The 12,100-nt window shown below is 37.5% G+C and overlaps 1 protein-coding gene across 1 annotated transcript in view; it reads right to left on the reverse strand.

Annotated features, from left to right (window-relative positions):
• Positions 1 to 12,100, reverse strand: part of sugct (succinyl-CoA:glutarate-CoA transferase) — a 144,650-nt gene that overhangs the window by 15,011 nt on the left and 117,539 nt on the right. The window contains exon 13 of the mRNA XM_084102440.1: positions 6,707 to 6,770. Within this exon, the coding sequence (XP_083958566.1) occupies positions 6,707 to 6,770 (64 nt within the window). The remainder of the gene's footprint in view (positions 1 to 6,706; positions 6,771 to 12,100) is intronic.

Consider the following 12,100-nt stretch of genomic DNA (forward strand, 5'->3'; position numbering starts at 1 on the left):
ATATTGCATGTATTTGAACACAAATAAACCGGAGAAGACGTGAATGAATGCTTTATGAGTGATGATTTCTATTCAAAATAACGAACGTTACAGATTTATGTTATGTTACATTTATGTTGTATTTATGTTACCGTGTTGTGAAAGCATAGCTAGCTAGTTCCTTTGTGACTGACATATCGATCTTGCCGAATCAGGTACTCAAGATGGCGGCAGACAAGTTTTAGAAGTGAGTGACGTCAGTGAGGAGACGTTGGTGACTTCATCTGATATTCATGTATATGTCTGTGATTGGCCATTGTGTTCACGCGCTCAACATATATGTCTGTGATTGGCCATTGTGTTCACACGCTCAATATATATGTCTGTGATTGGCCATTGTGCTCACACGCTCAATATATTTGTCTGTGATTGGCTACAATGATCAACGCTTCAAAATCATGTTGTAAACAGACTTCTTTGACGCTCTTCACTGAGCGCTTACACAGATACACACGAGAGTGTTTGAAAGAAGGCGTCTATCAGCGGATATATTAGGGATCCTGTTAAAAAAACTATTTTTCTTAGGCTAGTTAACTTATGTTCACGTTTCCCTCATTCATGTGTTGAGCGCCCATCGAGGAGACATGAAGTACGGTAGTGCAGGGAAATCTATTTAGAGCGCCTTCTTTTAATAAATAAATAAAATCGATATTTGGTGCCAGCGTATCGATTCTCATATCGCACGGAGAAGGACAACAATATATTTTGTCCCAGCCCTGATATAAATACTAGGTTTCACTTTATTTTGATGGTCCCTTTAACACATTCTGTTGTCTAGAAGTAACATTGCACCTACATGTCTACTAACTCTCATTAGAGTATTAGTAGAGTATTAGTAGACTGGTAGGGTTAGGGTTAGAATAAGTTGACATGTAGTTGCAAAGTTACTTATAGTCAGTAGAGTGTCTGTTGGAGGACCATCACAATAAAGAGTTATCAGATATTAAGCAGACAGTACACTAATACTCTAATGAGAGTTAGTTGACATGTAGTTGCAAAGTTACTTATAGTCAATACAAATGTTCAAAAGGGACCATCAAAATAAAGCGTTACCAAATACTATACGTTTTCCATCCACATGGGAATATTGCAAAGTGTAATTGAGACAGAAGTTGCGATAGTCTGTTGTTACGTCCCATAAAGATTGCAATGTCACAACAAACGCTGAATAGCTGATCAGAACACGAAGCACAATGGGTTATACTTTATTTCAATAGTCCACTTTAGACATTTAAGTAACTTTTCAAAAACATGTCAACTAACTCTCATTAATTTGCAAACCAACTCTGTTAGGTTAGGGTTAGTGTTAGTAGACAGAAAAGTTAGTTATAGTCAGAAGGATGTCTGTTTGGTAAACATCACAATGACAAGCAGGACTCCTTTTTGAGACCTGACAATTCATATCACATTTCAGTGTTGACTGGAGGAGACCGCTGAGGGAGTTTGGGAATCTTACGTCAGAGGAGATGCACTTTGCCTACAGCCTTTCTCACCATCTCATCTCATACCTTCTCATTCATAAAATTTCCCTCAGGACTACATTCCTACATCCTGGCCGGCTCCGAGATGGAGGACGGGGAAACTATGGGGAAATATGGGGGAAGCAAGTATGTTGTATATGTTTCAATAAGGTTACAGATGACAGACACTAAGCTTGACAAATCATCTGAAGCTCACATCTTATCAGTTCAGACCAAACTAACCAACCTCACTGCACAAGATGTGGAAATGACTGTATAGGGGACATCAAGGTAACACTTTATTTCGATAGTCCACTTTAGACATTCTACTAACTATAAGTAACTTTGCAGCTACATGTCAACTAACTCTCATTAGAGTATCAGTAGAATGTCTGCTTAATATTTGCTAACACTTTATTTTGTTGGTCCTCCAAAAGATATTCTACTGACTTTAAGTAACTTGGCAACTACAAGTCAACTTATTCTACTAACCCGAACCCTAACACCTAACCATAACCTAATAGTCTACTACAGACTACTAATACTCAATGAGAGTTAGTTGACATGTTGCAAAGTTACTTATAGTTAGTAGAATGTCTAAAGTGGACCATGGAAATAAAGTGGAACCGACATCAATGTTTATAGTATTGCTTTCAGAACCCTTGACATCTCTTAAAAAATACTTTATACCTTAATGTGCTACTTTACTTCAGGAGTTCTGAATTTATTCTTTAATGCATACAGTCACATTCATTTGTGTGTCCATTTTTTGAAAGTATTATTTAGTATATTTATTTTAATGAAGCCTATTTTTATATTGCATATCGCAAAAAGGATAAATGTTAGTATTGACTGCAGTTGATGAATTTTAGATGAATAAACAAAGCAACAGGTTAATTCTATACAAGGAATAATGTACAGTCAGATGGTCATTCTGGGTAAACAAACTCTTGACAGGGTGATTGCATGACACTGAAGGGGACACTGACTGTGTATATTCTGGACACTTATTACACAACTATTTACCAAATAAAATAAATAAATGGACATGGGATATTGATTTGATCTGAAATTATTCTTTACTTTATTTGTTTTAAGAATTCATTACTTTTAAATGAACAGAAACTTAAACAGTCTCACTGCAAAGGACACACAGTCTTTTCACACTTGAGAAAGTTTAGATGTAGCGTTCAGAGCTGGCGTAGTTCTCTGGGAATGACAGCTAAAGAGCATATAATGTGCATCAGCGTTTATGGGTTCTTGCGGAAAACATAGACAATTACATAGTGTTCTAGAAGATGGTAAAAATCAGTGTGTTATTATGGAACACATCAAACCCTCTAACGTCAGGAAAAGAACGATTCACAGCAGTGAGAAACTCTACGGGGTGGGCTGATTCACTGAACCGCTCTATAAAACCACACGCCAAGAACTGTAGTAGCAATTACTCTGATAACAGAATTACAGATGGTTAACTTTAATTGGTCATGAATCCTAACCATTATTTGTATTATTTGCTGACTGTTACTATAGCTCAAGTGGTGAAGACTTTTTAAATCAAAATTGTTCTTTTTTGGACATTATTTACTCACCCATGCCAGTCCAAACCCATATGCTGTTGTTGTATGTTTTTTTTTTGGTGGAAAACTTTGTTACACAGCTCTGGCCAACACAATAAAAGCCTGTTCGCACAAAGCGTGATCATTACAATGATAACTATGAACATAAACTTGAAAATCGTTGTAACTGAGAAAAAGTGGAAGTTTAAGATATATCGCACACCCCCAACAAGGACAGACTCTATCCCTCATCCAGACTCCAAAACAATGTCTAGACGCAGTTAATAGCAAAACGGCATTAGTTCAAATATGTATTTACTTAAATTCTTTAATTCTGGATGAGAACATGGGCTAGACATTTTTTTGTGTGTGTGTGTGTGTCTTTGGGGGATTCACTCAAATTTCCTCACTTAAAGTATGACTTGCAATATAGAACAGTCATATAGACCACTTTTATAAAACTTTTGATAACTTTTGATTTATTTTGATGCTCCCCTTTAGATATTCTGTTGACTATAAGTAACATTGCTCTTACATGCTAACTAACTCTCAGTATGTCTGTCTGCTTAATATCTACTAACACTTTATTTTCATTGTTCACCAACAGACATTTTACTGACTATAAGTAACTTTGCTAGTACATGTCAACTTATTCTACTAACCTGAACCCTAACAGTCTACTAATACTCAATTAATACTCTAATGAGAGTTAGTTAACATGTAGGTGCAACGTTACAACAGAATGTCTAAAGTGGACCATCAAAATAAAGTGTAACCAAACTTTTATGAAATTAAATTATTTATTGAATATTAATATGAAATTTAAAAAACATTTCCAATAGCTTTCCTACGGATATTTTAATGACCATTAACAGGAACAGATTCAAATTATATTCCTAATTAGTATGTTTTCTTGTATTACTTAAACATCCTTGAAAACAAAATACATTTATCAATGGTCTCAGATATTAAGACCTGTATTTAGAGAATATATTATGAATTAAGTGTATCTTATACAAGTTTGCTTCTGAAGTAAATTTATCTTTAAGGATTTTTACATATTTCTTACTGGAGAACAGAAATACTGATCAAATTATATATACAGTATATATAGTATATTTTTTTTTTCAGTGTGGGAGGAAGTCACACAAAGAGTCTTTTGCAATATCGGACTGATTTATGCTTTAACTCTTCTAAAGAAGCAGAAATACTCTCTTAACGTTCCCACATCATCAAATGTTCACCTTAGCTGGTCAGATTCCAGAGAACCGCAAACTCAGCTAACAAGAAGCTTCTGCCAAGGGCCTTTGGTTTAAATAAAGGGGTTTATTTTGGGAAGTGCCTCACAATACACTGTCCTGCACAATCGCTAATGAGGCAGCTTCTCGCAATCAGCGGCACAAAAACATCCTCTGAGCCCTTTTCGTTCTCGCTCTCTGGTGCCTTAAAAAAAGCCGGACGATGTTTCTTAACATGCATTCCTGTAGTTTTGCCCACACAGGCATCCCTGTGAATGCCTGGTCATTAACAATTTGCCGATTATGTAATCTGATAACCCTCATTGCTGTCCAATTGTTTAGTAAAAAGCCATTTTGGTCTCATTCAGCTCTGATACATGCACCCCTAACATCCATTACATAATACTTGCTAACAGTCGACGGCAGCTAATGGCCAATTTCGCGCCTATATGTTGTCCGGGGCTCCATTTTGGGTTCTTTAGTGCCTCACATTTGATGTGAAGAACCACATTGGGGTTTAGAGGGAATAAATAGCGAGGTACAGACTGCTGTGCTCAGAAACGAACGGCTTATCTACTGCGAAATGTTTGATAACATCACAAAGTCACCAAAGGCGGGAAACGCTTCACATGTGCAGCTGAGGCTGAGAAAAAACATGGACAGACAGTGATGTTATGTAAATAGCTGTGCAAGATTAGAGACCTCGAGTATGCATTGTGGTGTTACAGCAAATTTATGGGTCAGGGACGAGGAATGCGGAATGGAAAAAGGTGTTTGTTGTGGTTTCTGCCCCTTCTTTTCTGAGAAATTCTTGACAATCATCCTTGATTTGGTTCGGATGGAGACAACAAACATGCTAACAATGAACTGGTAAACAACCGTTCGAGGCCATCAAAGGACCCGCCTGATTATCCCGGTATCACTCCAGAGACAGTTGACGAGGAATGCATTTGTTTTGTGGTTGTGGAAGCATGCAGAATTCGCTGGAAAACATTCAAAAACGTTTTTGGCGCACGTGAAAAAGATAAAATTGGGTGGGCGGCGAGGATGGAACTTTAAGGACTCTTTGTATAAATAGACAAAAGGATTAACCAACTAGCCATGACAAAACCATTAGCGGTCCTTTCCTGCCAGTTTTTGCTTTTTAGTCACTGAAGGGACAAAGCATAGATCATTAGCAGGGGTCGTTCACTGGTGTCTACGTACTTGTGTGTTTACAGAGCTGCGAACCGCAACTAAATTTACTGTTAGTAAAACCACCTGTCTGGAGAGAGTCCATCAGGATATGACATTTGAAGCACCACGAAAACAGCGGGAATCGAGTTGTTGAGAGAAAAATGACTGTACATTGTCTTGGCGACAGCCAACATCTGCATTTAAACTTTCTAAAATGTTGTCTCTCCGTTCAACATTGTTTTCTAGGGGCAAAAAGCTCACCAGACCGCAGACCTGTCCGTTTTGGGGATCAATAATGGCTTGTTTTAAATATGTGGACGATCAAATGAAAATTCGAGTTCAGAAAGCGTCTCTCTGGGACTCTCACACCGAAGAATGAAAGAGTATGGGGTGATTTTTAAGTCACCGGAGAAACTTTACTTCATTGAACGGACAAAGACAAGTCAAAACAAAACATCAAAATAAATGTTCGATACAAGAGAGTCGCAAAGGGAATTAGACCTCTTCAAAGTCCAAGGGTCTGGATGATGAGAGTGTCTAGGGATGACTGATAGGTGATTGTTGGAGAAATAGTATAGAAAAGCAATTGAAAGTTCAAGTGTAAAGAGGTTAAGGGAAGAGTTCACCCAAAAATGAAAATTATGCCTTTACTTACATCAACCTTATGTTGTTCTAAACCCGTTTGGTTCAGAAGACTTGGAATATACAAAACAGGTTCAATGGGGTTCTAAATAGAATTCTAGGGCTCTTGACTCAATTTTAAAGAACGCTTTATGCCAAAAAGGTTCTATGTAAGGAGAAATGTCTTTGCATTGCAAAATACTTTCATGTTTCACAGGTTATTCAATTTTTTTTCTAGTGATAAAGTATGTTTATGAGCAGTTTTATTCATAAAATGTAATGACTGGAACCCCTAAAAAAGTTCTGTATATGAAGTGCCTGACAGAACCCTTTAAGATTCTATATAGAACCTTTTCTTCTAGTCATTGAATCTTCTAAAGGTTATTCTAAATATTTTCCTTTTGTGTTGCAGTAAAGAAGTTGCATACATGTTTTGAATAATGATAAAAATAATTGAAATTTTTGCGCGAACTATTCCAGAAACTGTATGCGTTCCCGATATGCAAGAATACCGCATCTCAGTTCCACCTCGGAAATAGGTGCTTAAAAGTGATCAGAATGAAGGACTGCAGGGAATGTTTTGCACTTCAGCGACAGCAAATTCTATACAAACCTGGCACTGCTATCCTTCCTGATGTTGGGTGGTCCATTTCCAGAATAAGGCCATTGTGAGCAACCTGGGAATGGAGACAAAAGAACGTGAGCCAGAGACAATTACTCATGCCATGTTTTTACACTCCTTTTCTTGAAGCTATTATCAACTTATTATCAACTTACTGTCTTCTCAAAGACCACACAAATTTGCCATCTTACCTTTGACTTTCCTTTTAACATTGAGACATCTTTGAGTTTACCCAACAAAAACAAGGTTAAACTGACAAGACACGATGACTCAAGATTTACAAACCTTGAAAACGCGTATCACGGTTTCCACAGAAATATGAAGCAGTGCAACTGCTTTCAACGTTGATAATAATAAAAAAATGTTTCCTAAGCAGCAAATCAGTATATTAGAATGATTTCTGATGGATCATGTGACACTGAAGACTGGAGTTATGATGGTTATAGAGATAGATCAACCAAAAATTTAAATTCTCTCATCATTTACTCACCCTCATGCCATTCCCAAAGTATATGACTTTCTTTCTTCAGATGAACACAAATGAAGATTTTTAGGAAAATAATCGATCTCTTTGAATCCATATAATGCCTTTGGAATGGCTGGCGCTCGTTTGACGCTTGAAAAATCACACACAACGACAACGATTATGACAACGGTTACAATCCACATGACCCCAGTGGATGAATCAATGTCTCGTTCATACGAGCGATCATGAGGTAGACGATGTGGCACGTGACACAAGGACATTGTGAAGTTCATGTGAGAAGTAGCGTGGAAGCACAGAGGACTGCCATTTCTCCCATGAACTTCACAACACACTTCCGCCACAGCGTCACCCTCGTGATAACAGTAGACAGAAAGCATTGATTTTGAAGACATTTAGAAGACGTCATTAATTCATTGGACTCACAGAGATGGATTCTTTTCCTAAAAATCTTCGTTTGTGTTTTTCTGAAGAAAGAAAGTCATAAACGGTGCATGAGGGGGAGTAAATGATGAGAGCATTTTTATTTTTGGGTGAACTATCCCTTTAAGTTGTAAAACTATTTCAATAATATTTCAAATAAATGCAGCCTTAGTAAGCATACGTGATTTCTGAACAGTAGAGTATGTCATTATTTACTCATTCTCATCGATCCAAGCAGATTTGATTTTTTCTGAGAAATGCGAACGGTACATTTTTGAAGAATATACTTTTCCATATAATGAATATAAAGGGGACTGGGGCTATCAAGCTTACAAAGGACAAAAAAAACACCATAAAAGTGGCACAAAGCTTTTATGCACCCATATTTCTAGTTCAGCGCTTTATACAAAATAGATTGTTTCAATGCAGACATGCAACTCACACAATACACTCCCGAGTCTTTTTAAGCCATACAAAAATACAATCAATGCCATTATTCTCCTGAAATTCTGCAGTATCTCTCAAAACATCAGAATTCAGAATACTTGAGTATACACGAGTCATATGGATAATGTTGTACATGTTTTGTTTTGTTTTTTTTGCCAGTTTGCAGACAGTATCTGTCCCATTTCATTTTCATTATGAGATAAACAGGGTATTCTCAAATTTCAGGCTTGGGCTCCACGGAAAAACAAAGTCATACAGGATTGGAATGACACGAGGGTGAGTACATGATGACAGTCGTTTCATTTTTGGTAAACTATTCTTTTAATCTACTGAATTGTGTGGTTGAAGATGAAAGGAAATGTATATGAAAACAGATGATGTGCCTGAGTTGGCATCTTTCTTTGTTGTTCGGTTCCGCTCATGAGACTCCAAATGCCACTCAAATTCTGGCATGTGTCCCAACAGAATCCCAGGCTCTATGTAGTCTGTCAAAGCGCATTAGCATCATTAGTACTATAGGTTCTCATGTCACTGAGCTGAAGCCAGACAGTTATGTAAGATGATGTCCAGACCACCAGACGTGGATGACACCCTTGTGCTCTTCCTCTCTCACTCTTTTCTTTTCTCCTCCACAATGTTTTCCCTCAATGCTCTGCGTACTTCTCTGACCCTTCTGGGGAAAGTTCCAGAAAGTGAGCGATAGAAGCTCTGCATCATGTCATGCTTTATTTAGAGGCAGTTTGGGTGTGTGGCAATGATGCGTTCATGGGTAATGGGATTGTTGAGGATGTGGCTTCTGATTGGAGAGCCTTCTCCTCTCTCATATTTTTCCTCCAACCTTCCTTTCTTCAATGCCTCTTGAGCCGGCTTTACACTAAATTATTTTTTGATGTCAGTTATGATTTTTGCTTGTCAAGATTGTAACGTAACATCTAAACATAAAAGGCATTTGAAAAATGATTGATGGTAAAAAAGTAAGTTTCAATGTGACCTTCATATAACAAAAAGGAATTGCTAAATGTGAAGAAACACTTGATTATGTAATCAACTGTGATTTTTTATTTTTTTCAACAAATCTCTTTCTTTAGCTGTTGTTACACGATAAATAGTCTTGTGTATCCAGACATTTGACTGAAGGTCTATAACCGCTTCAAGGGTCGTCTAGGAAGAGGCCACCTGACTGACACGTAAAGTGACCAAACACAATTAGCTTTGCTGGAAAGTCAGCATATAAGATTTAGACTTTTTTTGGCTACTGCTGCATTATACATGAGTGTATGAGTGTCAGACTGCAGGAATGAGGCCAAAACATTTTGAGAGATGTCTGTCAAATGACAAGAGTAATTGCAAAGTCAGATAACCTGCCGTCGATGAGCATGCCACACTAAAACAATCCAAGACTTCCAATTTTGCTTTTGAAAACAAATGGTCAATGATTTACAAATTTAGTCTCAGATGGCAAAAATCACTAAAAAAGTCCAACATATGTGCACAATGCTTTAGTCAGCCTGATCATATTCATCATAAAAGGCCCTGGGCTCATTTTGCGAATAAAAAGCCATAATATGGGAACAGTTAAATCAAGCTGAATCATTGGGCTCTTGGCTCTGAGCGTCCAGCCACCCGCCATACATTCATCTACCTCAGTCAGTGTGTGCATCAGCCAAAATATCCGCCGTTTGCCTTTGAAATGCAAATAGGTGAAGTGAGGAAAGAGAAGTGGAGTAGACACACGGCAGCAGAGCTATTTTGTGGGCCGCTTGGATGATGCCCAGAATGGACACAGATGGCTCTGTTACACAACTGGAAGGAGAGATAATGGGGGAAAGCATAGAGTCAAAAAAGAAGAGAACAAGATGATGATGTGTTTTCCAGGGAAAACTTAGTAATGGATCTGGTGGAATGACTCCTTTCAGGAAAGAAGATTCTCCACAGTGCCAAACTGATGAAGCTGACCATATATATACAGCGCTTGAGTCCATGAAGCTCTCGAAACTCTCTCTATTCTTTCTCTATTATTAGGACATGTATGTATGTAATGTATGTATGTATGTATGTATACTGTGCGCATCATGGCTTAATAAAAAATCATCTGGTCCTTGGCAGGTCTTAAAATTAGGTAAATATAACCTCAGATGAACAACAACACATGATATATTACACTGTGTCATTGTTTATTTAACAAAAACTAGGCCAAACCAAGTACACACTTACTGCTTTTATAAGAATGAAGAGGGTTAGTATCGGTCAGGCTCTGCTAATCAAACGCCTTTGATTAATTGATCATCAGCAAGCGTGTCCAGCTCTATAAAAATTCAGGTGTGTGTTAACGCAATACCAAGGAGGAAAGACGTCAGCAATGATCTTAGAGAAGCAATTGTTCCTTCCCATCAATCTGGTAAGGGTCACAAGGTCATTTCCAAACAAATTAAAAGTCCATCATACAGTAAGGAAGATTATTCACAAGTGGAAAACGGTCAAGGCGGTTGCCGGACGTCCCAGCAAATTCACCCTGAGGTCAGACTGTGTAATGCTCAGAGAAACTGCGAGAATCCCAAGAGCTACATCTCAGACTCTACAGGCGTCAGATAGCATGTTAAAGGTTAAAGTTCATGACAGTACACTTGGGACAAGTATGCAATGTTTGGAAGGGTTGCCTGGAGAAAGCTTCTTCAGAAAAGAACATGGCAGCACGGCTTAGGTTTGAACAGTTGCATTTGAACAAACCTCAAGACTTCTGGAACACAGAACATCAGCACAAACGCCTCACACCAGCTGTCAAGCACTGTGGTGGAGGGCTGAGGATTTGGGCTTGATTTGCAGTCACAGGACCCGGGCACCTTCAGTCATAGAGTCGACCACGAACTCTGAAGTCAAATGTGAAGCCGATCTGTCCGACAGCTGAAGCTTGGCTGAAACTGGGTCCTGCAACAGGACAGTTATCCCAAGAACATCAGCAAATTTACACCAGAATGTCTGAACAAGAAAATAATCAAGGTGTTGCACCGGCCCAGTCAAAGCCCAGACCTCAACCTGACTGAAATATTGCGACGGGACCTTAAGAGAACTGTGCAGAAACAGATGCTCACAAACCTCAGTGAACTGAAGCAACGTTGTAAAGAAGAGCGGGCCAAAAGTTTTGTTAAATAAACAATGACACAGTGTATTATGTCATGTGTTGTTGTTCATCTGAGGTTGTATTTACCTAATTTTAAGACCTGCCAAGGACTAGATGATATTTATTATGCCCTGATATGTAAATCCATATAATTCAAAATGGTGTCCTTTCTTTTTCACATGACTGTATATAGACTGGCTCGATTAAGTCTGACCATTCTCTCTCTCTCTCTCTCTCTCTCTCTCTCTATATATATATATTAGTACTATCAATTAAGCATTTTGGTAACACTTTACCATAAGGTTCATTAGTTAACAACCTTAGTTAACGTGAACTAAGGAGGAACAATACTTCTTCAGCATTTATTAATCTTAGTTAATATAAATTATAACATTTACTAATACATATCAATAATACAATCAAAGGTTGTATTTGTTAACATTAGTTAATGCACTGTGAACTAACATGAACAAACAATGAGCAGCTACTGTATATATTTATTAACTAATATTCACAAAGATGAATTAATACTGTAAAAAATGTATTGCTCATTGTTAGTTCATGTTAGTTAACACATTAACTAATGTTAACTAATGAACCTTATTGTAAAGTGTTCAACTTTTTTGTAATTAATCGTGATTAATTGCAACTACCATTACAGTTTTTATGTTGTAATACTTTCACATTGAATCTCCAAAATAATGTAGAAACAACAAAGACAGTATATTTAAAATATTTGTTTAATGGCATCTTTTTACTAAGCACTATCAATGAAGGCCAGTAGATTGAAGCATAGTTAGCTAATGTTTCCAAAACTACTTTTTCCAAAGAGTTTAACTCTAGTTGAGCTACTTTACATCAAGTAACTTAAAGTTTAACAAGCTACAATTTCTAAGTAGCCTCCAACTAAACT

The sequence above is a fragment of the Abramis brama genome (assembly GCF_963993115.1).
Source record: "Abramis brama genome assembly, chromosome: 24".
In the NCBI taxonomy this organism is placed as follows: Eukaryota; Metazoa; Chordata; class Actinopteri; order Cypriniformes; family Leuciscidae; genus Abramis; species Abramis brama.